The sequence below is a fragment of the Taeniopygia guttata genome, chromosome 1, assembly GCF_048771995.1.
Source record: "Taeniopygia guttata chromosome 1, bTaeGut7.mat, whole genome shotgun sequence".
In the NCBI taxonomy this organism is placed as follows: domain Eukaryota; kingdom Metazoa; phylum Chordata; class Aves; order Passeriformes; family Estrildidae; genus Taeniopygia; species Taeniopygia guttata.
This window is the reverse complement of record NC_133024.1, coordinates 66,707,921-66,734,420: the sequence shown is the minus strand read 5'-3', so window position 1 is coordinate 66,734,420 and position 26,500 is coordinate 66,707,921. Positions and strand designations below refer to the sequence as shown.

Genomic DNA, 26,500 nt, shown 5'->3' with positions numbered 1-26,500 from the left:
GCAGTTGTTTCAGAGCAGCGTTGGCTGCTCAGGACAGCCAACAAAGAAGAGGCTGAATTTGACAGAATAGCATGGCACTTGACTCCAGCTTAGCTTGGCCCTGTGTGTTGTGCCTATGGGCCTAAGAGCAAACAAGTATTTTTGTAAGTTTGGTGTTTTTTTTATCCCAGCATAAAATGCCCAGGAAGATGATGCTATAGCTCACCAGTGCTGAATTCCATAGGATGTGTAGCATAGCCTGGACTGAGGCATGAGAGCATCCAGGAGAGCTGGAGGATGGAAAGTCTGGTGGGACCATGCTGTAGGAACATCCTGAGGGAAATGAGACAGAGCTTGTTCATGTGGCTCTTGCAAATTGTCCCAGGAGTACCATGCTCAGAGCAGCACTGCTTGGTGGCCAGAGGTAGCTGCTTGTTCAGAGGACAGCACAGGTGTGTGCTGACCAACACCATGGGAACAATCAAGGATGAGGACCCATAGTCAGCTGGGGAGTTGTTTCTGACATTGTAGGCACATGTGACAGGCATAGCTACATCACCAGCAAAGAAGAGTTGGACTCCAGCCCTGGATTTGTGCTCATTGTCTGCTGGGCTCTTTGCTAACTCTGAAGCTTTGGTTTGGATCACTCCAAGTTTGGATCACTTGGATCACACAAGATAAATGTTCTCCTTGGGAAATAAGCTCTGGGCACAGTGCCTGTGACCCAGGGGTGCCACTCTCTTTGCCCTGGTCTTTTGCTGAGCAGTGTAGGCACAGCCAGTCTCCTGCCTCTCTGTGCTCCATCTCCATGTGCCTCTGGTGCTGCCTGGCACACTGGGTGTGATATTGCTTCCAGGAAAGCCTTTTAAAAATATTTTCCATATGAAAAACAGAAGGGGTTTGAACTTGCATCCTGAGTGCTCTGAAGCTGTGTTGTAGGCAGTGGATTGCAGTGGGTGATAGCTTCTCTTCATAGGCCTTGTGGCTGAGGACAAAGTTTTCTGGGAATCTCACTTTCCATTCCTATGAGGGTTTTGGGGTTAACCTGTATCATGCTGTTTTAGCTTTTAGTTTGAATGCCAGACAGAAAATCAACTATTGGAAGATCTGCCTAGTCAAATAGACAAAGGCCCCAAGAGGCAGAAGCTTGTTGGAAAGAGGTCTTGGCTTTGCAGGGATCATGAGGATTTGGGCAGAATTCAGGCAGAGGATAAACCCCACTATCCAAGAGGATAACTTGAGGAAAGGGAGTTGCACAGGATTTTTCCACTGCTGTAGGAACCTTTACTGCAATTCAGCTCGTGTTGATTAACCCTGGATGCTGGATTCTTAAAAAGTGATTAGTGAGATCACCCTGGAAATAGAAACAGATGCGCCATCTGTTACGCAGCGTATGGGAGGGAGATTTTGCTGAAGCACTGAAAGAAAGGAGGAGATCCCAACACTGAAATGAGACTTCACTCCTGTCACTTTCTGGTTTACCTCCCCAGAAGCTAAACACCCCTGTGAACATATGAGGTGAACTGGTGGGATTCGCTGCCAGTGTACTGGAGCTGTAGCTCTGGCTACTGACTGGGCTGAGAGATGAGCTATGGTCGCATCTCAGCCTTCAGGGGAAGACATGGTATAGGACTTGGTGTCAGAGACACTCTCCAAGCACCTGGAATCCCAAAGCAGGAAGTCTGGGCTTCAGTCTGAGCTTGTGCTGGTGCTGCCTCAGAGCATCTTTCCCCTCAGTGAAATGTAAACTAGAGGTGGGATTTTTTCAGCCCTTCTGTGGAGTTGTCCCTGTGCTGTATCCCTGCCTCAAAGTGCTCTCCCTTCATCCAGTAGTGACTCACTGCAGGTCCCGAGGATTATCAGAAGCACTAAGCAGCTCTGAGACAGCAATTGGAATTATGCTTCTACAGCTGTGATTGTCCACAGCCATGCTCTCTGTCTTCCTCCAGAGCAGCGGAGGATTTTAAGGAATGGTGCAAGGCTGAAGAAGGCAATACATCCATATGTGCTTTCCTAAATCTAATCTGGCATCCTTCTGGCTGCCATAACCTCTGGAGAGCAAAGCGCACATTTGTGCTGTTCATAGCACTGCTGCCTGATATCCAGTATCTGCTCTAATAGGGGAAACATTGCAGCACCTGGGGAGAACGGGAGCGGGTTCCCTTTGATCTGCAGGGCACCTCTCTGAGCACAGCTGCACAGCCAGGTAAAAAACTGTCAGGATTCTTGTTTTCTGCTTCCTTTTTCTCTGACTAAATCTCGAGACTCATACTCAAAAACAGCCTCTGGCAGGCCTCCGTGTAAAAATATAACAATATCACTACTATTTATTATTAATACATGCTATTTATTATTCATATTCAGGAGCAGAGAAGGGCCACTGCTTTATGACCATGCAATAAAACAGGTTGCTGCTCCCCATGTGCTTTGAAGCCCAGGACATGATCCAATGAAGGTAGAAAATAGGACTCCAGGCACATAAAAGGGATTGCTACAGTGAATCCCTTTACAAAGACCAGACCTAAATACACAACACACCTACAAAGCACAGGTACAGCTCCACAGTGGAAAAGGAGCCCAGCATCCAGCTGCCTCCCTCAAGCAGAGGTGTTGCAAGCGAGGCTGAGCACTGCTTCACTAATACCTTTGGGGATCTGCTGAATGTGGACCCTGCTGGCATTGTGCTGGTTTTATCTGGGTAAAGCCAGATAAAACAAATTATTTAACTGCCCTCCTGTTGCTCCTCTTGCCCCACCTCTACCCACGTATTACTTGCCCTTATCTCTGGAGCCTCCACTGGGACCAAGGTGGGCAGGTGATATGCCACAAGGAGGCAGGTGGCCAGATGGGTTCAGCATGCAGTTGTTCTTTACATTTCCAGAATGTCATCTCAACCTCCTCCAATACCCACAGCTCCAGCATTTCATGGCTATTCCCATGGCTTGTTCCCCAGGATGCTGGGAGGAGGTCAGTTTGGAATTCAGGAGGGTAGAGGGGACAGCCTGGAGAGGATAACTCACCTTCTGGAGGGCAGGGCACATCTAGGGGCAGGTAGAAACTTCAAGAGCTAAGCCACCATCTCCTCCCAACACCACCTGTATGGTGAGGAACCTGAGTAGACCCCACCAGCTCCATTCACTCTAACAGGGATTTGGGGACACAAAAATGTGTGGTGAGCAAGAAGGGCTTAGGTTTGCTCTCTGGTTCCCTATAGAGGCATTTTGGCACCTCACAGAGGAGTTAGGGGACAGACAAGCACAGCACAGGGGGAAAAGCAGGATGCTGTTGAAGCCTGTGGAGCCAGCAACCCCACCAACATCTCTTTTTCCCCCCAGCAGTGGCAGCAATCCTCTGCCTCCCATCCCAATGGAGCTGCCCCCCAGCAAGCCCAGCTGTCCTCAAGGATGACACAGCTCTTCCAGGCTCTCACTTGTTCACGCAGCGCTGATCCAAAAAAGATGTTGGCAGAAGATGTTACAGACCTTTCAAAATCCCTCTTCATACTCCAGCACTTCCTCTTCTCCATCCTCAGACAAGAATCACACAGGTCTGGACCTCATTCCCCAGCCCTGGAGCCCCAGCAAACAGAAGCTGGTGCCCAGCAGAAAGTCCTCCCAATTACTCCTTCTGAAAACACTTTCACCAAAGAGTTGATTAACACTACAAAGTGCCCTCTCTGAGCACTGTGTACCATGCACAGGGATCACACACCCACTGCCCAGGGAGAAGATGGGGTCCATACTCCTCCTGGAAGCCCTAATCGGTGAGGGGAGAAGGGATGTTATCAGGAAGGGCAATGGTTATCCTCAGAAAAAAAGTCACATAATATAAATTTTTGTCCCTCTAAATTTCTCATATGAAAGCCATTAAAAAAAAAAACAACAAACAAAAAAACATTGTTACTCTCTATTTCCATGGGGCTTTCATCAGAAAAATGAAAAGCATGTTTAAAAAATAGGAAGAAGGATGTGGGGAACCTTACCACAGGGGTCTGAAATCTCTGAGCGCACCTGCCTGGCTGTGCTGGACCCTGTGCCCTGGAGCTCAGCCATGCTCAGGGGACAAGGCAGTGCACCCACAGGGGGTTCTTCTCCAGTCAGCATTCACACAGCTGGAGCCAGGACACAGGAGGAAGTGCTGGTGGTCCTGAATGCTTTGTTTGAGCAGCTGAAAGGAGAGATGTTTTCTCCCCCGGTTTATTGGAAAAGCAGAGTAGTGTGGCTACCAACACAGTGACGATCCCCACTCAGTGATGAGGGTCTGCACTCAAGGGTGTGCTGGAGCGTGCTCTGACATGGCAGCCCAGCCTCCTCTGGGACAGAAACCACTCGGTGCTGGACTTACAAACACCTACAACAATCCTCACACTGCCCCTTGGGCCTGCCTGCCCTAATAACTCAGTAATAACTCCCCCCTCCACACACCCAAGCATAACCACACATTTTTCCCAAGTGTTTAGCAAATGTAACCTCTGTGTTTTATACCTTTCACTCATTGATCAAGCTGATGTGTTTCTCTTTTGGACAAAGAGTCATTACATCTGAAAGTTTATGGCTTGGCTTTGAAGTTAATGTTCTCTGAGATGAAGGAGAAAGTTCACACTTCTTCTATTGCTTCCAGCCCTTCTGGCTGCAGACCAGATAAGAGAGTGATGCCTTCAATTTACAAGTGATGACTATTTTTTCAGGCAGAAAAGCTGAAAGACTTATTAATGTAATAATGGCTTGAATATGCTATAGTGCTCAGCAAAATGCTAGAAAAGGAGGGAAGTGAGTCCATGAAATCTATGGACACCTCAGACCATCTATTTCTCTATTTATGGTCTCATTTTCATCTGAGGCTGTTTCCCTTCCTCCACTTCTTTGCTGTTGCAGCCACTCTTGACTCTGTTTGTCCACAAGCTGTCATTTTCTGCCAGCAACTTTCCTGTGTGGAAGAACAGCCTTCACAGCCAAAAAGTTTTCTCCTGCTTAACAGTAAGAGGTCTCTCCCTCTAATTCTTCTTGAATAGGTAGAGAAAATGCAGTTTTATGGGACACTCCATTAACAGCCAAGGCTGAGTGTTTAAGTTGGAGGGTGTTAAGACATCCAGTTCCTTCACACTTACTTGGAAATTGCAGCCTTGGTGTGACCCTTTCAAGCCTCCTACTTCTCCTCCTTCCTAATGCAGCATCAGCTCCTCCAGCCTTCACTGGGAGAAAGATTTTAGAAACTTTTAGGAGTAACTGGCACAGAATGCTTGGAGCCTGACTGTCATTACCTGAAAGCTCCAGGGAGAGTAAGCAAGGGTGAAGGGACTTTGGAGAGGGATTTGATTTCCCAGAGATCCATCAAGCCAGTTTTGGGAAGTCTCTAAAGATGGCAGAGCCACCACCTGAGTAGAGGTGCTGTGCTTGCCCACATCCTGCTCCCCTGCTCACCATATCCCTCTAGGCCTCTTCACTCAGAAGTGGCTTTTCCATTTGACCCCACCAGTCATAGGTCTGCACAAAAAAAGAGATGCCAGGAAGACCTATGTGTACCTCTCAGCTGGGGCTATCTGAGCTGTGAAATGTAGCTCTGACAAGAACTCCTGCAGAGTGTGCACAGTATTTCCAGGATTTTGATACTGCTAATGAGTAGACGCTTGTATAAATAAAATACCTTCTGATATGTGGTTTACAAAACATCAAGATTTTCAGTAATTTAGGATTGAATTACACCCTGTTGTAGCACATAAGGGGAAGGATTAGGGCACTGCAGCTCACAGCTGGGCAGCTAAACCCACTTTTCCTGTTCAATCGTCTGCCTTTGATCTGTTTCTCTTTAATATTCAGCTGAAATTCAGCTGATATTCAGCTGAAAGGCTTCAGCCATGCTCGAATCAGTAAGGTACCACTGGATGAATGCTTGTGCTCTTTGTAAAGTGAAATTTGGCACCTGACTGGAGGAACCACAAGCCTCCAGCAAATCCTGGATCCCTCCCTATTATTGGGTCAGGTGCTGCTGAGAATTGGCAGCCAAGCAGCGCAGGGCTCTCAAGCCTCCCTGGCACAACCACAAGGACCGGTCAGAAAATCCCTCCCAGGAGGTGATGAAAAACCCCAGGGTGCCACCAGCATCCCCCACACCAGCCAACAGAAACCCTCCATCACTACAGACCTGCAGCATCCTTTGCCAAATGTTATAGTTCCCTTTTGTTAACATCTGTGCTGTTCAATTATTTGCCTCTGTCAGCATGACCAAGTGATGGGATGGGCTCTGCAGGATTTCTGTTGATCCTCCTCCATGTCTGGCTCACTGACCACTCAAGAAACTTCCCTTTCCTTTATTTTACTCAATTTCTTCCTTTGATGTAATGCTAAATAAAATCCACCTATTGTTAACCACACCTCACAACAGCAGTGGTTATGTTTGCTGCTGGTTTAGTTTCCAAGTAATTTAAATAGACAACTGAGCCATGAGGAGAAATTACAAAACATCCTTTCCCCCTGGACATCATGGCATGGCAGGCCATTAATATTTCTTTAGCACAGCAAACTTTGAGGCTTGAAATACATACCTTGGTTTGTCAAATGGGATAATTATTAACATTTTCAACTATGCAGCTAATGAGTTCCTGTGTTACAGTGAATGTGTAGAGTGGTGTTGTACAGTGTTTCTCACACCAATTTCTTGGGAAATCTGGGCCTGTAATTTGGTGCAGTCCTCACAGCAGGAATGTGTTTCATCTTCTAAGGTGACGTCAGCCACTCTTGTCCTGGCATTAAAAGTCAGCCAATGTACCTTCCAGCTTTCCCAGGCAATCAGCAGCCAGAAAATCAGTGTTGGGCTTGGGAACACCAGCGTCAGGAAGTGTGAAGGTGGTTGTCCTGCCTCTGGTGTCAGGGCTACCCTCTGGGAACCAGCCCCAGTGCAACATCCCCTCTGTTTCAGTGAATGCCCAATCTTTCCTTCAGGAGCACCTACAAGTGCTTGGCAGTGCCACACTGGGGACACCATGGATAGATCTCCCCCCAGGAGAACTCGGGGGTTGGAAGTCACTTTAGGGTCTTAGATGATTTTCTCTCCTTCCCCTGGGGAAGGCAAGGCCAGTGGGAAGGGGCTGGGTACCAGCAGCACTGGAGCATCCCCACAGCTACCAGGGGCACCAGGACATCCCCTGCTCTGTTTTTATGGTGCTGCCTGCTCACTTCCATTTTCAGAGGGTGGCATAGCTGAAAGTGAAGCTGTGCACCCCTCGGGGGAGACATTCTGGAGAACACCAGCCGGTTCCCCAACTCCACCGCAGAGCAATATTGTTTCACCACAAAAAAATCTCAGTGGCCAACACACAGCAGGTCTGGAGCAGCCCCTGAGAAGCGCTGGGCTCTGCATCCCATTAGGGCTGCCCGGAGGAAGCTGGACAGGATTTTTATTAAATCAAGCTCAGTCAATGCTTAAAGAAGGGCTTTTTTGAATTACAAGCTGAACCTCATGTTTGGTGCCCTGCCAAGCTCAGGATAGTGCGAGGAAGAAAAGGAGATGTATTTTTGGACTCCATGTCTGCTAACAGGCTGTTAGATAAAATTAAAGAGGCTGTTTATAAAGAATCCACTAGTGCTGAAGCAGATGTGGAGGCCCGAGTTTATGACAAGATATATTTCTGGTGTTGGCACGAACAATCAATTTCATTCAGGACTTTCCTCATGCCGTAATGATTTGTTGCTTTGGGGTTGATTTCTTTTTTATTTATTTCATTATTTTAACTGAAACTGGCACAATGCCCTCATTACTTGTGATAAACTTGTTTGTTTACTTATGTCGTGGTAACCAGAGAGCTGGACTCGGGCTCTGCTTCCTTGGATGCTGGTTGTTTCCTACCAGAGCACTTGGAGCTGTCTGACACTGGCACTGTGTTTTAAAAATACACTGCTTTCCTCAGCCTTGCAGGCAGCAAGGGCATTGCTGTGCTTTTACAAGAAAAATCAAGAGCACAAGTGAAGGCACATTGTCATTAATTATGTATGGTTTGAGTTTTTCCTGCCTTGCTGCTCCTCCTTGGACCCTACACGGAGTCCTGACTTCCTTATGGCACAGATAAAAACTTGAAAGAGAGAAGCCCAACACGATTGCTGTGATCTAAATCTACAGCAGGGTATTGCATATGGAAGGCATAATATTTGATGGTAAATTTTTGTTTGACATTTTAGTAGAAGTTACAGGAAAAGGTGTCATCTTTGGCCTAGGGTTTCAGAAGTGCCACAGGCAGATGGGCTCTTTTAAACCTTCTCTTCCAAAAGGAGAAACTCACAATCTGGACTCAAGCAAACCTTAAAGTCATAAAATTCCAGGTTCCAATAAATCTTTGTTTTATAAAAACACATTGAGCATATATCAAAACAGAAACTGTAAAAGAAATTAAACATGTGTGTGTCACATACTCTGCTGGATGCTCCTTAATAGTTCTACAGGATCAGTGGAATAACGAGGTGCAGTTTTGCTCTGTGAAATTTTGGCACCTCCCTGCAGCGCTGTTGGGCTGCCCAGGGCGCCCACCCGGAACACGAGCAAACACAGGGGAAGGGATGGCAGCTCCACTCTCAGTCCTCTCCCCTGTTTCCCAGTGCAGACAAGCTGGCCTGTAGCTGTATCCCCACAGGCCCTGGGCATCACATCTTCCCTTTGGGGCCCAGCAAAGTGAGGACTTGCTCCTCCAGCCCCAGTGAGTGGCAAGGCCATGGCAAACAACAGTGCTGTAAGTCAAAGGGAGGGAAAAGTAAAGCGATATGTAGGAGGAGGATTTGCCTGCCTGTTCCCATAAAGTGAAAGAGCAAAGCAAAATGAAAGGAACTGGGATCACACTGCAGAGACAGAGATTTTAACAAGCTCCTTTTCAGGGCTTTAAAAGATTATGCATGTGACGTAATCTTGACATTTCCTGGCTGGCTGGTGATTTCCTCGGATCAAATGCCCGGAATGCTGGGGACTTGTCACCACCTCGTGCAGCTCCGATTACTTGCAGCACCCCGGGGGACACCAAAGGATTTAGGCACAGGGTTCTGGGGCAGGGGGCAGGACCCTGCGCCCCTCTCCCTGTGCTCCCTCTCACCCTGGCTGGGTGAGACCGGGAGCACATACCTTCCCTTTTAGAAATTCCCCTTAACTTTGAGGGTTGAGGTTTAAGGCTCCTGGCCACGGGTCCTGCACCCAGAAGCCTTGGGAGAGACTAAAGCCTGTGAGAACCCTGGCAGGGACAGACCCTCAGACATTGAAACAATATATAATCTATTTATTTCATTCTGTTGTAGAATGACAATTTTATAAAATTCCAAGTGACTTGCTGGAGTAGTCAAAACCAAGATCAAAAGCCAGCAAAGCCCTATAAATTTTGGGAATCTTCTTATCATGAAGATTCATCAAATTTCTGCTAGTAGTCTGCTGAAACTTGAAAGTTATGGGGAGAGAGAAAAAAAAAGCAGCAAAACACTTATTAGCATTTTGTCAAGCATTGGGACAGGCTTCCCAGCAAAGTGGTAGAGCTGCCAAACTTGGAGGTTGCAACTCGAGTGGGGACCAAGCAGCACACAGTGGCAAACCCCCATCCTGACTTGAGATCCTCAAACATCTGCTGTAGTGGGTAGAAGGAAAAAAAAACCACAAACTCTTCCCAGAATATTTTTTTCTGGATTTCCAAAGAGTGTCTAAATTTGGGTTGCACAGGAGCTCTCTATTATTAATTACCCTAAAATAGGTACCAAAGAAGCAAGCAACTGTCTGGAAAGCACTCACACCATGACCAAAGACTCCAGGCAGCTCTTCCCACCTCCTCTTCCCCACCAGGGAACCACTGGCAAACCAAGTCAGCTGGAGGCTGCAGGTGCCAAGGGATCACGGTGGTGGGAGCTGCAGGGGTCACCCTTCTGCTCCTGACCTGGTAGGCTCAGGCTGGCAGTGCCTTTTGCTGTGTGTAAACAGGGAAGCTGCAGCTGAGAGGTTAATGCAATTCCCCTCTAAAAAGTATTTAGAAAGGGCATTTAAAAGAGTATCACTACCTAGTTTAATGCAACACCAGCACAGCTTTAGTAGTATTAAAAAAAAATTAATCCAAATATTAAAAAATATATTTTTTGTTATGATTTCCATGCAAATAGTGTAAATAATTGATAGAGGATGTTGCAACCCTTCCAGCACAGCCCTGCACAGCAGAAAGAGAAAGTGAAACAAAGTGCAACCTGGAAAGCCCCCGAGAGGGCAGGGAGACAAGGCCAGGAGGAGCCTTTGGCAGGGCTCCTGCTTCCCAGTGCCTGCCCCAGGCTCCCAGTCCCAGGCAAAGTCTGGGCAGAAGGTTACAGCAAGGATTAGTTAAACAGCATGGGTTGTTTTGGTTTTTAGCTTAAATATATCTCATGCTCCGGCTTTTTATACTCACTTGGAGATGCATGGTGTTATTTTCAGGCTTGGGTCACTTCAATTTTATTATTGCAGGCGGCCCAAATAAACTTTCCTGAGGTTTTTCTTGCATGTTTTCTAAAGAGAACTGTAAAATGAACAGTTAAGAGGTTTGTTGGAGCTTTTGAATAAGGATGGGGAGCAGCTTCCCTATCGGTTTTATAATTATGCACTCCACTTCGCCTCAACCCTGACATTAAATGCATAGTCCCAGTGCCGAAAATTCAACAGTATTTACCTGACAGATGCACAAACCAACTGTTTGTTACAGGCATTTCAGGCAATTTGAATTGTGTCATGCATCCCTGTTTCCACCTTTCTTTCCTACAGTTTGCTTCACTAACAACCTTCACAAAGCTGCATGCACATAATCTGCTTCATACAAACAACCTCCCAAGGTTAATTTATAACCAATTAACTTGAGCTCAACACCTTTGCAAAGGCCGGTGTGAATGCTCAAAATCTATAGCTGGAAATCAAATACAGGTAAATCTCTGATTTAAAAAATAAATAAGGAACATGATTAGTAATCCTTTGGTGTTTGGATACCAACCCAAGCAAGTGGAAAACAGAGCAAGGCTAATGACCACACACCCCTTCTAGGAGCAGAGCTACACACTGTGCAGCACAGTCGGTTCTCTCTGGAGCATTTTTAAAAGTCTTCTGTAGGACAAAGGAGTGATCCTGAACTTTTATTGGTTTAAAATAAATGCAGAAAAATAGGAAAATAGGAAAATAGGGAGTTGCCTCTGCAAAAGTCATGAACTAGTGATTAAGCACAGGGGTTATCAACTTGAACTCAAGTTTTGAGAGCACTGAACAGAGAAAAGTCCATGGAAAATATCCAGTTTGCAAGTTTACCTTTGAAAAACCACCTGTGGAGCCTCCTCTGCCTTTTGGCCTTTTTCATGAAATCCAGGAGGTCTCAGTGATGAGAGATTTCTGCACGCTGTGGGCACAAGCCACTGCTCTGGAACGCACTGTCTCCTTGTTTATATTTCAGTGCTACGCGTGATTAATCCTCCATTTCATTCATTGTCTTTTTACTTCTCTGCTACTGGGAACAGTAAATAAGAGGGAAGTTGTAACAAGAGCCTCCCTTTTATTCAGAGACCTTCTGTTTCCTGGAGGCTGGCGGCTTCGAAAAAAATCACAGCTCCATTGTGCTCCAAAGTCATGCTGAATGATTCAGATGGAAAGAAAAACCCACGTCAGAAGGAACAGGGGACTCAAAGATGAGTGTTGAGGCCAGCAGACCAGGAACATTGATCCCAGGCAGCAGCACATCCTGAGAATGTTGCACCCTGTGACAGAAGCAACATTACAGTTTATCCCTCTGTGCTATGGGTCTGTGGAAGACAAGTGCTGCTCCTGGTATTGGGGGTGTCCCTGAGCACCCCTGGCCCCACAGGACTGGCATCGATTGCCGGGGGGTGGTGGAGCAGCAGGAAAATGCTCCTGTCCTACCTGGAGGCCGCAGATCCAGCGCCCAGCAGCTGGGGAGGTGAATTCACTCCTTCCTCCTGGAGCAGGGCTGCCAGCAGTGGAGGTCACACAGGGCAGGAGGAAGGGACAGGGTCACCGGCAGCAGAGGCAGGGAGGCAGAGCCTGGGGGCTCCTGTGCGGAAGCAGAGCATGCAGTGATAGACAGTGTTGCCACCACCAAACATCTGGTGCGAATGCTCCCCAAAAACAGATCACTTCCTTCTTCCACCTCAAAGGAAACAGTGTTGGAGGGAGATTCAGATATGGCAGGACTGGTGCAAGGAGGGGTTTCGTTCACTGTCAGCCTCCCATTGGGAGCCACTTAAACATTCCGGGTTGTGACTCTGGGACCAGACATCAGTCTCAGGCAGGTTCTAAGGTCCTGCGAAATGACCCAACCACCCATGTGGGTGCTGAGCCTCTCAGCGCCCTGGAGCAGAAACCCACCAGCACTTTCCATCGGTGGCTGGTATTGCAAAACCAATCCCTCTATTCCCAAAAGCTGCCCTGGTGCCAAGGGGCTCAGGCTGTGATCAGCCCTCACATGCATTTTTCCTGTACCAGTTTTACATTACAGTGCTGCTTCACAGCATCTTCCTCATTGGCAGGCGTCAGGAGAAATGTGTGTCAACAAATCTGAAGTGAGCATAAGCGCCACTATAGTCAAGTCTGATAATAAAACATGAGTCACTGTTACTCAATCATTTACCAGCGCACGTCTTGCATGAAAGTTCTCTCTTCTAGGAATCACCACCACACAAATTTGAGAGTTGTTTTAAAGAGCACCCTGATTTTACTTTCAACTGCCTGACTGAGTTTTCAGGGGGCTGGTTCCTGCTATCCCTACTTGCAGCCCACCGCCCCATGCTCCCTCTGCTCTGCGTTTCAAAGCCAGGCATGAGGCACCCAGCCCTGGCATGACCTGGTGTTCTGCCCAGGAGTTTTCACACCCAGTATCTCCCCAACACCAGGAGTGAGCTGGCAGCAAGGAGAGGGCTGCTGGGACTGACCCCCCCAGTTGCCATCTGTAGTGCTGCTGCACAGTGTTCCGGGGATGCGCATTTTCCCGTGGGATGGGATGAGGAAGAGTGTGGTCAACCCCAGCATTTTGGCAAGGGAGACTTTTTCCCATAAAGATATTATTTTCATTGTTTTCTTACATTTCACTTTGGGAAGGAGCAGGAGGTCAGGGATGTCATCCCAGACATTTCTTCAAAACTGTTTTTATCCTTGGTTACAAATGCCCCTGCCAAACACAGCAGCACACGTCCTCGGTTTTCCCTCTGTAAGCCTGATTTTTTGAATGGCTTCTTGGAAAAAGCATTTACATGGTGACCTCTTGCTGCTCTAAGATGTGCAGGGAGATGGGTCCTTTCCAGGCATTCAAGCTGTAGTGCTTGGTCCTTCCTGTTTTTACTGAGGAACTTTTGGGAGGTCAGAAATACATGAATTGAGCTTTTGCTGCCTTAATAGGTGAAAGGCTGCTGGAAGCACGTGGATAAACTTCCTCCGTGCCAAATGACCGCCATTTAAGTAAAACACTTTTTAACAATAGACGCAAAATTTTAAAAGGTGTAGTTAAAAAAAAAAAACCACATTTGCCTGTCTGTCCTCCTTGCTCTGTGCTGCTCTGCCTCTTGCTGCCTAGCTTGATCTCCAGCACTCCTGCTGCAGGGAAGGCTTGAGCTTCTGATGTGGCAAACAGGTAGACTAAGCTAATTTATCACTCAAGTCTTTTATTCCATCACAGAGTGGCAAAAGGGAAGGCTCGTCTCTCTTGTGGGTCACCTCTAATAGCAATTGCTTTCAAGCAAGATGGATTTCAAAATTAGGTGCTCTTGAAGCAGAAGCCACACTGTATTTTTCAACAGCACAAAGCAGCCGTAAGAGGAATCTGACCTTCATTCTTCATAATAAATTCACTGGGGAAAAAAAAAATCCATCTTTGTTTTTCAGCTTGAAGTACTGTCAAAAGAAAAGCCAGGGCACACACAACATTTACAAAATAAAAATACAAGACAACTTCAGCAAAATGATAAAAAATTCAGAGATTTACTTTTCCTGCTTTTTCTTACTCAAACATTGGAATAGTCTGACAGCTTGCCTGCAAGTACATTGTTTTGAAATAAAGGTTGGTGTTAGAGTGGATCTATACGAAGCTAAATTAAGACCACCTCAAAGCGGTTTTCAGATGTAGAATGCAATCCAGTAGCTAAGTCTGGGAAAAAGTTTATCAATACACATCCACATTTAGGCACTTCATTGGACTTAGCATGTTTGTAAAACGTCTCTGAATGTATTTCATGTGCTAAAATAATATCTGCTGCAGCCTGCCAAAGGAAAATGTCAGTTATTTTCTGCTAAAGCGCCCCAAAAAGATGTGATCTGCAGAGAAGTACAGACTCATAAGCTAAAGAATATAATGGAGGAATGCTTGAAAATATTTGGCATTTTACTGTTACTAGTAAGATGATTGGTATATTTGAGTCCTAAAAGCCTGTAGCTGGTCAGCTGCCACTGGCACAGCCTGGAAATGGTGAAAATTAATTGTTGCTTGTATTAAACACTATCTTTGTATTTTGCCATGTCTCAGTTACAGACTCTGTATTGAATAACTCATTATAACCCAACACAGCACATTGCCTTTATTCCTTTAATCTCCTGTCAGGCATAGCTGGGAATGTTTATTCTAACTAGCAGGTCTAACTCTTAGGCTAGCAAGAATTAGGAGAGGTTTTTTCCAAGCTCGGCTTGTCCCCCATCCAGAGAACCTAATGCTGTGGCTGCAGTCCACCTGGCTCCTCTTCTGGAAGAGTTACTCAAATCCATCTTCCCATTTTCCAGCAAGCCTAGACCCAGCTGTTACTCAGCCTTTTCTTTCAGGATGGGCTGGTTACACTGATAAAAGCAGCTGTAAAGAGGCTGTGTCAGCAGTGCCCTAATTAAGCTGCAGAAATCAGCCACTTCACACCCCTTAGTTCAGGTTTCCAGGGGTGCGTTTGCCTGGACAGAAACATTTTGTTAAATAAGCTCAGCTTTTTGCTAGAGCTGGTGTGATCACTGAAAGCTCGGCAGGAGGGATAAATACTGTCCATACATTTAGTTAAACCAGTTTAAAATTACAGAGCATATATAGCGTATCTAGGTGACTGCAACTGCAGCTCCTTCCAGGACCAACTTGAGATAAACCATAAAAATCAGTCTGGCTTCATTTGGCATTCAAGGTATCATAACTCCCACATATTAACATTCAAATTCTCTCCAAACAAATCAATTTTTTGTTGTTTAGAAAAGGAAAAGCCTTTACCTCTACAACAAACATTTACGTGAAGGTTAAAGCCCTAGGAGATGCTTTTTGATAGTGATGTCAATGCTGTCAGTTCCCCTGTAGAGAACCACCACCTTAAGAGTCGTAATTTCACTGCTCATTATCCCTCCTCTACAGCAAGAATCCACTTTTAAAGATCAAGGGGGAGGCAGGTTCAAGCTGAAGTGTCAGCAGTAACTGACCTCTGACCAAGTAATCTTGGAGTGGCCAAGTCTGACCTATCAGTGAAGAGGCTCAGACAGTTTTGAGCAAGAGGATTATTTAACCAGTAGAGCTTGCAGGGAAATACCTGCAGAACAGGGAGGTCCTTTCCAGGAACAACCCTCACCAGTTCTTCCTTAAAAAGGACAATTAATCTACCTATAGCATTCCTCTTCACCAAAGAATATCTCCACAGTTTCAGAACAGTTTTATAGCAGACACAAGCAAGGCTTCAGCCCCAATATCCATGTGCCGGCTCAGCAGAATTACAGGCACATACCGAGTGCTCCTGAGAAAACCACAGCCACTCTGGAGAGCTGGGGAAGCTTTGGAGTACCTCCCACCCAACACTGGCCTCCGCAGTGAGATACAGGGGGTTCTTTTCCTCAGTAAGCAGCACTGATAATTACTTTACCTACCCTCTTCAGCCTTGAGCAGGCTCTGTTTGTTACCAATGTGCTAAAGTCAAAGGCAAGGCAAAGGCCGTGCCTGGCTGCTGGGGAAGCGCTCGCCACTCGTTTTTTAAATTCAGCTGAATCCTCTGTTACTTCTGTCAACATCAAGCACCGAGAACAAAGGCACAAGATTATGGGGATCTCATTAAGTATGCTTGTTCTAAGAACAAGAAATGTGTCTACTTTCCTCTGATGACCTGGGGAAACAAAAAAACCCTTCAGCACAGAAAATTTATTTATCATCAGTTACGAGCATTTGAATGTGTAATATCCAGTTTAAGGAGACAAAAAAGTCTGTCTGTCCTATGCTTTCTATATTGAGACCTTGCAAACAGCATCATTCTTCTGCCTGAAACAGAAAGCAGGGATGTACAAATCTGAGAACACCAACACACACAAAAAGCCCCAAATCCTTAGAGTATTAAGTGAGTCATTTAACTAAGTATTTAAAACCTCTGCAATTATTAGTTTATTAGTATCATCCAGGATTTCAGATGTTCAATATTTCTCCTGAAGTTATACATAAATGCAAATTGAAATAAGAATCTGAAAGTCAAAATTGTATAACAAAACAATACTCCATCACAAAAGCGTGTAAAATTACAAGAATGCTTTTTTTTTGTTTGTTTTTAAACACTGGCACTTAAGAGAACCATAATTTTGTAACCACAAAATTGCCGAATTGTCCCCCAAACTGGTAAGCAGGTATATGTGAAAATAGTTACAGCTGCCAGCACTTGAAGTTTTACTAAATATGCAAAAAAACCCCTTAGCTTTGGTTTTGGAAGAGAACTGTATTTGACCAAATTAGACATTGTTGGTATACCATAAACATTTAACTTTTTAATGCAAAATTTAATAAAATGTACTTTTCCATACAACTATATTTAACTTAAAAATGGGCAAACATCAAGAGTGCGGTATAAAACCTAACAGGAAAAATACATCTTATCTCATTTTCAATTTGAGACAATATACAACTTTGTTTAAAGGGCTAAAACTAGAATTTCAAGAATACAAATATGAATTTACATAGATTTAACAAATAATAATGGTACCATTTATAGAAATCTTAGAAAGAAAAATCATTTCTTGTGGGCCCTTTGCTACCAGGAGTCTCATGGTATAAAGCCCATGGCCATCACCTGACCTGTCACCAAAAAATAATATGGTCATTTCATGCTTTTAACTTTACACATTTTAGGTACGCTCATCACTCCCAGGTGTTCAGAGATTTACACATATAACTTCCATTACATGGTAACAGAGTCACACGTATAAATTTCTCCACACCAGATGGACATACACTCTTCCTATGGGTCCTTCTAGGACAAAATTTAACATTCCCTCCCTCCCCACCCCCCAAAGTATTTAGTTTCTGTAAAATTGAACTCTATACTTCTCAACTCTCCAAGACTGGTAAACTCATGCAACGCAATAGAATATTACATTTCACAAAAATCCGAACAAGTATCCATTTGCTGAGATTGAATTTTTGTTGTTTCCAGTTATGGAAGATTTTCATCATATGCCTATATATTTATTTTCTTACCCTATCATGATAATGCAGGGTATGCAGATCAAAGCTTTGTTTATCAGCTGGTTATATGAAAGATGAAAACTGTAATATTCCCGTGATCCCATACGGGCATTCAATAAAGCAAAAGATGAGTTCCCCTCAAAAGAAAAAAAAAAAAAAAAAAAAAGAGAAAAGAAAAAGTATGATTCTCAAGGGCACCTATTAAAAGGACAACAATACTAATAAAAAAAATTGTATTTACTTAGAAGCATTCAGAATGTCAACAAAACAGCTGCAACTTTTTTTCTTCCTTTTTGCAATTACAGAGTGGTATTCAGTTAACAGAACAACAATTATTTTTATGATGCATCAGAGACAACTGAAGATGAGAAATGAACTACATCCCCAAATGTAACTAAATTTGTGCTGTGCACCAACAAGAACCTGCTTTATTAACTCCCATGCCAATTTACAACCCCCACACTGTACCAGGCAAGGTTAGTGGCCATTGAAATACCACTAAGGACAGGGCTATCTAAAGACACATTCGGTAGTGTGTTAACTATACAAAAAAAGAGACACTGTACAGTTTAAAAACAAATCTTACACAGCCTTACATTTCAATTTTTTTTTCTTTAAAAGGAGTGAGTTGTGTACAGGGGGGTTAAATGCTTTATAGACAAGAAAGAAATTGCTCTAAAAGAGACTTATTCATCATCATCATCATCTTCATCCTCCTCTTCTTCTTCCTCTTCATCATCTTCATCCTCTTCATCTTCGTCCTCATCCTCCTCCTCTTCCTTCTTCTTCTTGCTCTTCTCAGCCTTGGCAACTACTTTCTTGCCTCCGTCAACCTTCCCTTTGGCCCGGTACGCAGCAATATCCTTGGAGAAGAAGAGCAGGAACAATCTCTCAAAGATTTAACCAGCCAAGAGGTCTGAGCAACCTCCACAGAGCACTTGTGAAAGCAGTCACCCAGGTACCTGCCCTTTCTGCACATCCACTGGGGCAGGACCAGAAACGCACAGGAAAACCCTCGTTTGAGGCACAAACCTGGGATTAGCCACCCGGAGCATATCAAAATGACCCAGCCTAACAGCTGCAATATTATGCCTCAGCGAAGAATAGTTAGACTGAATTCTGCCTAACAGAAGTTTACAAAATAAAAGGTATAAGAACTTGATTAAAGGGTAGACACTGCCACCTTCTGCATGCAATAAATTTATTCCAGTCATTTGAAATGCACAAAATTCAGTTCCTGTTACAGGGAAGTTAAAACTGTACCTGGAAGGCACAGTCATAAAAGCAGTTAAGACTTCCCAACTTTATGCCAAAACAATAAAACCATTAGGTGGGAGAATTGATCTACAAAGCTTACACATACCAGCTACACAGAAACACATTCACACAGATAGTCCAAATCTTCAAATATTCCCCACCTAATAAACACTACACCACTAATCTTACTGTTCTCTTGGACTCTCTTAAACTTAGCAGGAAATTTTGAGAAGATATGATACCCACTAAGTCAAAGGCCAAGCACTGAAATAGTGAAGATTACTTCCCCTTAAAACTCCACATATAAGTCTAAGAAATAAAGACATTACTACCGAAAATTAAAATAATATCTGCAAATAAAGACTATAATTCTATCATTTAAAAAATGTCCGAGTTGCCTTGGCTGCGTGTACAAGCCATTACTATCAAAGCTGTACAGAAAGCACATGAGGGGAAGCTCCTAGATCTGTAACTCCTCTCTGGCACATCAACAGGGCTCCAAGGTTCCACCTTGCACACTACAGTGCAAAAGTTTTGGACTTGGATTTGTTTGCCAGCAGGAGAAATACCCAGAGGAAGGTGACAGCATACAATGGACATGGCTGCTGTATGCCAGCTATACGTGGTTGCCGACTCCTTATGAAGCATCGTCAGGGGATGCCAACATGCATCCCTCCTCTTCCCTTGGCTTTCACATATTGGGATGAGAATCTGCCTCTAGAAATAAAACTACGTGTAGCACAGTCCCATGTGCACGACAGAATTCTACAACTCCAATTATTATGGCAGAGTTTAGCCTTAATAATTTAAAAAATTGTATAACAAGCTGCTTCATATGCATAATGAACCAAATTCATTACTAGAAAGGACGTAGACACAAAGTAGGTCCAGAAAAAACACATCCCTAAAACTAGCATCTCCTTTGTGTTTTGTCATTTTCCCAGGGGTATATTTTAAAAATCAACTATGTGTATCAATTATCCTAACATTCAAGGATGCTCACCAGTATCTCCAAAATTAGAGAGAACCAAATCATTTCTTACCAGCATTACTTACTGCTACCAACTCAACTCAAATTCTGCTGTGACCTATGGATTTAGTAATCATACAGAACTCACAATACTTATTCAAGCACCAGTAATCGCTCAAAATTACAGACAAATGCAAATAGTTCAAAGTAAAGGACTCAAATTTAGTGTTATGTGATTTAACCGTTTACCCCAGTGTACAACCCTTTCCAACAAATCTAATGAATGATGTCATTAGCATATTATCATTTGCAATATCAGGTACCAGGGTACACAACAAAGAAAAGAGTGTCTAAACTGAGGCCTGACCTCCCCAAAGCATGTCCCTAAATGTCAATGTTACCTTTTCGTACTTCTCCTTCAGCTTGGCAGCCTTCTTTTCATAAGGCTGTTTATCATCTGCAGCGGTGTTGTTCCACATCTCTCCCAGTTTCTTTGCAACATCTCCAATGGACAGACCGGGATGTTCTCCTTTGATTTTTGGACGAAACTCAGAGCAAAACAAGAAAAAAGCCGAACTACAGAGGAAAAATAAGAGAAGATTATTTAAATTATAGACTTTGCTACAGCAGCAACTTTTGGGACCTTTCCTACTGTTCCTTAAGAGCATTTTTGAAAAAGCACCTAAAAGTGAGACAGACATTGATTACAATGGAAGGTATCAGAACTGAACAAGCCACTTTGCAAACTCAATGCATCCTTTTCTCTTAAGTAATGCTCTACATCTGGTCCCATTTTTGGCAGGATCCCCAGATAGGCAGATTTTAAGACACAGAAAAAAGCTTTTGAAATTAAACTAAGTCAATGATACTAAGGCAGCAAATGTTATCTCAGAACTGTTAAGAGGTGGGGGCCTGCAGTATTTGTTAGAAAAGTAGGATTTCCAGACCACAGCACCAGCCCAAATAAGAACATTAGCTTGTAAAGGAACTTCCCTGCCCCTTTCAGCATCAGCTCAGTTTAAAACATACACGTACACGCACAATAAAGTACTGGTGTCTAACAGATGAATTTGAAGCCAGTCATCATTATGTTGTGGCTATAAGTTTTAATTTTCCAAGCTGGTTTTGAGGAACATCATGCTTCAAACCTGTTCTGTGCAAAAGCCTCCAATTTTAAACTGACTGCCAACCAAAAATTCTGCTCAAGTCAACAGGTGATGAGAGCAGGGCCTGCAGTACTTTACTGCCATATTACACTAGAATTACCCTCATAAGAGAAATTAGAAAAAACAGTCAGAATCACATATAGTCTATTTCTGCATCTACTTTTAAAGGCTGCCATTACTCCAAATTTGATAGAGATGGCCTACCTGAAAATAAAAGCTTAGCATTCGTAACTAAAATTTCAACCTGTCTCTACACCACTGGTGAGGAAGAGCATATAGTCTTGTATTTCTGAAGCTCCTGGATACAATTACCATTTTATAGATACACACCAGGGTGATGGTCTCAAACAAGACCACTTAGAGCTAGGAATCTACTTACGGAGGCCTCTTCGGTGCATTTGGATCCTTGAACTTCTTTTTTGTTTCCCCCTTAGGTGGTACATAGTTTTTCATTTCTTTTTCATAACGAAGCTTGTCAGCCTTTGCCATATCTTCAAACTTCCCTTTCTCCTTAGAAGACATAGTCTGGAAGGCAATTAGAATCACGAAATATCTTAGAAGGGATACATAAGGATCAAAACAGTATTTTAAGATTCAAAAACATACCAAAGCCCATTCCAAAATTTCAGCTGGGGGAGCTAAATGTAAGAGGAGGACAATGGATAGTTACCAGTCACTTTACAACTTTACAACTACACTTCATACCCAAAACATGAGCTTCTTAAGAAATAATTTACAATCTTGAATGGTATTTCAAAAAAAACAGTCATTTAAGGTTTTGTGGCTTTTTTATTTTTTAAGCAGCTATTCCTACCTTCCATCGTTCTGAGCATTTTTTTGAGAACTCTGAGAAGTTCACTGACGCATCTGGATGTTTCTTCTTGTGCTCCTCCCGACAGGTTTGCACAAAGAAGGCGTATGAAGACATTTTACCTCTCGGCTTCTTAGGATCACCTTTACCCATTTTTGCTGATTTTCTGTAATTAAGCAAATGAGACACCTTTAAAATGTGTACTTTCAACAAACCAAGGCAGGAAGCAAGTCACAACCAAGGATCATGCCAAACAGGACCTGCTGGAGCAGTATTCTGAAACCACCAATGAGAAAAAAATTATCTTCTGGAAAATTTACTGAAGATTTCTGTCATCCCTTTCTGAGGTGACCTGGATGTAAGCAACCTGAAATCTCAAAGGGCCTTCAAAACGTGCAGTTATGGTCTCCTGCAAACAAGAAGTGTCCTTCCAAGCAATCTGAAGGCAAGTACTGCAGTGGAGACTGCATACCATGATTATTACTGGTGTATTAATCATATGCTTGGGAAGAATACATGCTATTGAAAGGAGGGAACAAGTACCCAAATATCCTGTCTCAGTGGCCTTCTGGATTACTGATTTCTTTCTTTTTACAGCTCATGCTTCTACCTCTTCCCTGTAGGCCCTGGGTATTTATTTACAAAATATGTTTTTTATTATTTTCTATACCATATGTTGTGACCAATCTTTATGTGTAGTGCAAAAGCTTGCTCTTTGCAGGTACACCTTGAAACACAGGAATGAAACAGCTCACTTGGTCAAATATGTTATAACCTACACAGCGAGAAGCACAACATTTACATAGAGCCAGCAGAGCTGTGCTCAGCAAGAGCACTATCTGACACTTTCAGTGATTGGAAAATACGTTCCTGGGACTTTCACACTCAAGTCAGACATTCCAAGTATTTCTTCATAGCTCCCCGGAAAGCCACTTGCACACTGACAAGCTCTGCTTTTCAGCACAAATTAAAAGAAGGATTAAAAAAAAAAAAAAAAAAGCGTGAAAGAAAAAAAAAAGGGCAGGCAGTGTCTGCCCGTATTGCCACAGAAGCTGTGTTTCCTATCGGTTTGGCGGATAGACAGAAACAGATTTCTGCTCTGTGACTAAACACGTCCGGTTTGAAGTTTCTACCAAGTAAACAAGAGGGCTGAAGAAGCAGGAGCCGCTCCTGCCGCCATGCAGACGCTCCCAGCGCGGGCGGGCGCGGGGCTCGGCCGGGCCGGGGCCGGGCGGCTCCGGGGACACGGGGTGGCCGCGGGCAGGGCTCGGCACCGCGACCCCGGGACTGGCGTTTAAAAACCTCCTCCTTCCCGCCATTTTGGACGCTTCCCCTATTAGGGGGGCAGAGGGAAACTTCTGAAGTCTCTCCAGAGACCTGCTGGGGGTGGAAGGAAAAAAAAATAGGAAAGGAAAAAAAAACCAAACAAACAAACAAAAAAAAACTAGTCCCGTTATTAGGGAGAACATGTGTAAGTTTTATTCCACGTTCAGGCGAGGACTCGCAACGGTGAGCACATGCCCGGGAGCAAGACACCCACGGGGGTGCAGCTGCCCGCCGGCGGCAACCCCCGGCCCCGGCGGGACAAAGCGTTCTCCCTCCACCACCCCCGTCCCCCCGCGGCGGGGGGAGCGTCCCCATGCCCGACCCTGCCCGCTCCGGCCGCCATGAGGCGAGGCAGCCCCGGCCTGCGCTCCCTCCCTCCCTGCCGGCCGCGCCGCCGCAGCGGCGGTGTCGGCGGGAGCGGCCGCCATGGCGCAGGCTCCTGGCGGAGGAGGTCACCCGCCGCCGAGCCTCCTTCCATTTTGTGCGCCGAGGAGCAGAGCCGGCCGCTCCCCACCCCCCCGCCGCCACCACACCCCCCGCGGCCGGGCGGGGCGGCAAGCCCGGGCGGCGGGACCCCCGCCGAGAGGGGCCGCGGCGGGGCCGGGCGGCGACCCCCGCCCGCGGGGGCGGCGGTGGCAGCGCAGCCCAGGCGGCGCGGAATGGCCGCTGTGGCGTCGCCCGCTGCCGCCGCCGCACAGAGAACATGGCTCCTTCCTCCCTTCCCTTTGTGTGAGCGCGCCGCTACCCTGGCGCACACGCTCAGCCATTGCAGCCGAGGGAGGGCGGGCGGGAGACGGGGGGAGGTGGGTGGGAGCGGGGGGGAAGAAGATGGGGGGGACCAGCGCGCTTTCAGTGCCTGCCCGAGCCCCGGCGGCGCGGTACAAGCCCGGCGGGGACCCCCCGCTCGCTCCCTCGCCCCGCCGAGCTGTGCGGCCCCGGAGCCGCCGGCCCCGCGCCCGGGCGAGCGGCGGCTGCTGGAGAAAAAAGTTCCCCCGAACTGCGCCCCCGCCCGCCCGAGCGCCTCCTCTGCTGCTCCGCGCCGCTTGCCTTGTTTTCTCGCTCGCGGCTGCCGTCAGCCATGTTACAGCCGGGCGGCCGCGGGGCCAGCGGCGCCCCGGCCCGCGCCCCGCTTCCTCGCGCTCCCCACCGCCCCGCCGGCGCGGCGCGGCCCGCCCGGAGCCGCTGCCGCCCCGCCGCCTGCCCCGCCGCCGCCGCGATGGCTATGGCGAGGTACCGTGTAAGCGGCTTACGGCGGGGGACGGCGCGGCCCTCGCCCCCCGCGGCTGGCGACCCCCGGCCGCTCGCCCGGCTCCCATCGCCCGCCTTTCCCTCCCCACCTCGCTCCCTGCCTCCCGCCGCCCCGCTCTCTCGAAGTCGCCCGCCGCCCCCGCCCCGCCCCGGCCGAGGGGCTCGCCGCCCGGGAAAGGGTCTCCCGGGCACAGCCCCTCTCGCCTTTGTGTACGGGCGTCCGAGCCGGCGCTGCCCCGCGCTCCGCGGTCATGCAGCGGCGGCGGCACGACGGCCACAGCCGGCTCACCGCCCGGCTGCGAGCGGGCGGGCGAGCGGGCGAGCGCGCCCGGCCGGCCCAGCGGCCCCCGGCGCGTACTCACCCGTGTCAGACAGAGTCGGCACGCAGCCCTCGCTCGGCCCCGAGCCCCAGAGACGCTCCCGCGGCCGCCCGCCCGGCCCCAGCGCTGGCTGGGTCGCTGTGCAGCCCAGTGCACCGCAATGGCTGAGCGCGGGATCGATACGCAGCCTCCTCACACTCGCGGCGCTGGTAACATTACTCTCTGCACAGCCCCGCGCCCATTGGCCGCCGCCAAGCCGAGCGCCGCGCCGATTGGCCCAGGCGCTCCCATTGTCCTGACCAGAGCGCGCCGCGGGTTGGGCGCGCGGCGGGACACGTCACGGAGCAGGGAAAGGGCGCGCAATTATAAAAGTGAGCGCAGGGAGCCGGGCGGCGGCGGGGCCCGGAGAGCGGCGGCGGCCGCCCGGCGCTGCGCTGCAGTCTGTGGGGGCCGCGGGCCCCGCCGCCCCCGCGGCCGCCCCGCCGCGCCGGGGGGGCCGCCGCGGGCCTCCCCGCCGTGAGGAGCGCGGCGCCGCCACCCCCCGCCCCTGCTGCCGCGCCGCCCCGCCGCGGAAGCCGGAGCGCAGCGGGGAGCCGAGCCGAGCTCGCGTGTCTCAGCTCCTCTTGCCCCGCTCCAGCCAGCGCACGGGGCTCCCCTCCCCTGCCACGGCGGTGTGCGCGCCTCTGCCCCCTCCCTGAGGTTGAGGCACGTTTGTTTTGTTTTCTTGTTCCTGGGTTTTTGGATTTTTCTTTCTTTTTCCAGAAATTGCTTCATCGTCTGTATGAGGAAGAGTTAGAAGATACCGGCTTTCTCCATAAGCTCCTGGGTGACAAGGACCAGTCCGCAGTGGTCGGGCAGCTCCCCCCAAATTCTCAGCAGTGGTGCAGCGCTGGCCCGGCGCCATCCCGGGCATCCCGGTGCAGGGACGCGCTGAGCCACACCTCACCTGTCCTTCGCTGCTGCTCCTCTCCGCTTTTTTACTGTCATTTGCACGCACGAGGCTGCTGTACAGGACTAGCGAAAGGGAGAAATACCCCTTAACAACAGCTTCGCTGTTTACACTACTTTATTAGTGCAAACAACGCTGGGAGGAGCACTGCTGAAAAAAATCCAAAACCGCTGCAGTGTCAGCGCACTTGCTGTAGTAACAGAAACTTGAGTGAAGAGAGGTGTACATTGGTCGAAAATATTCAAGTGTAAAGAGCTGATTTCAATAATTGCTTAATTATCATGCTCTCTCAAAATCTACCCATGGAGTTTTGGAAGGGTCTGTGGTCTGACACAAGGGATAGCAATTGTTTGGGAAGGCGTGGTGCTTCATGGAAGGCAAAGATCCTTCTGAACAACGACCTTAATTCTAAAATTGCCTCATTTGTGAAGAAGCGCTGGTGGACGTATGAAGACAGTGATTCTGCTATCTGAAATCATGCAAAATACATTAATAATAAGGAACACTAGTGTTTCTGTCTCAAGGAAGGATTTTGTTCATGGTTTGACGTGTTTTTTTTTCTGATTTGCATTTAAAGTTAAAACCTTTATATGCAACAGAAGAAAACTGTAAAAATCACTAGCATTTATGTAGTCTAAAGTTCTGTATGTGCAGAAGCTAATACCTTGCACCTACAGAACTTGAAGGTTTATTCTGTGAAAACCAGACCTGAGAGGAAAGCAAAGTAATGCTTTTATTTCTTGCTCTTGTCTAGAGCTGAACCTTCAGTAAAAGGCAAGTGAGGAGAATTTGATTATGTGACATACTCCTGTAAGGGTTTTCCTTCATCTCTGTCAGTTATATGCTCAGGCCTGTACAGGTTTGCATATTCCAGTGGGTTTCTTCTGCAATCCTTGATGGCAGAAATACAAAAGAATTTGCTCATCAGTTGCAGACAGTAGCGTTTTTTTATGGAAGCAATATATGTTTTTTCTCTTGTTCATGCTGTGCCACATCCTTTTTGATACTTCACAAACATGCCTTCTTCTGCAAACCTCACTGAAGTTTAAATCTGT

The 26,500-nt window shown here is 46.8% G+C and overlaps 2 protein-coding genes across 3 annotated transcripts in view; one reads left to right on the top strand and one right to left on the bottom strand.

Annotated features, from left to right (window-relative positions):
• The window catches only part of LOC121470071 (uncharacterized), a 78,072-nt gene extending 60,495 nt beyond the window's left edge, over positions 1–17,577 (top strand). The window contains exon 4 of the mRNA XM_072930320.1: positions 3,315–17,577. Coding sequence (XP_072786421.1) covers positions 3,315–3,659 — 345 coding nt within the window. The 3' untranslated portion in view covers positions 3,660–17,577. The remainder of the gene's footprint in view (positions 1–3,314) is intronic.
• On the bottom strand, positions 16,304–24,736 carry HMGB1 (high mobility group box 1). 2 transcript variants are annotated; one of them, XM_030274672.4, is made up of 5 exons: positions 24,539–24,736; positions 21,606–21,768; positions 21,171–21,316; positions 20,027–20,201; positions 16,304–18,261 (listed from the first exon to the last, which is right to left on the bottom strand). In XM_030274672.4, exons 2-5 carry the CDS (start codon positions 21,753–21,755, stop codon positions 18,085–18,087), a joined length of 648 nt encoding a protein of 215 aa, XP_030130532.1. In that variant the 5' UTR covers positions 21,756–21,768; positions 24,539–24,736; the 3' UTR covers positions 16,304–18,084. The 2 variants fall into 2 exon arrangements, with proteins under 2 accessions (XP_030130532.1, XP_030130535.1); XM_030274675.4 differs by lacking the exon at positions 24,539–24,736 and adding an exon at positions 24,381–24,412.
• Between the last annotated feature and the right edge of the window lie 1,764 nt (positions 24,737–26,500).

Coding starts and splice junctions, on each gene's coding strand:
- HMGB1 (XM_030274672.4), bottom strand. CDS start 21,755: ATGGGTAAAGGTGATCCTAAGAAGCCGAGAGGTAAAATGTCTTCATAC. Junction 21,317..21,605: donor AATGCTCAGAACGATGGAAG/GTAGGAATAGCT, acceptor ATTGCCTTCCAG/ACTATGTCTTCTAAGGAGAA. Junction 18,262..20,026: donor TGAAGGAGAAGTACGAAAAG/GTAACATTGACA, acceptor TTCTTCTCCAAG/GATATTGCTGCGTACCGGGC.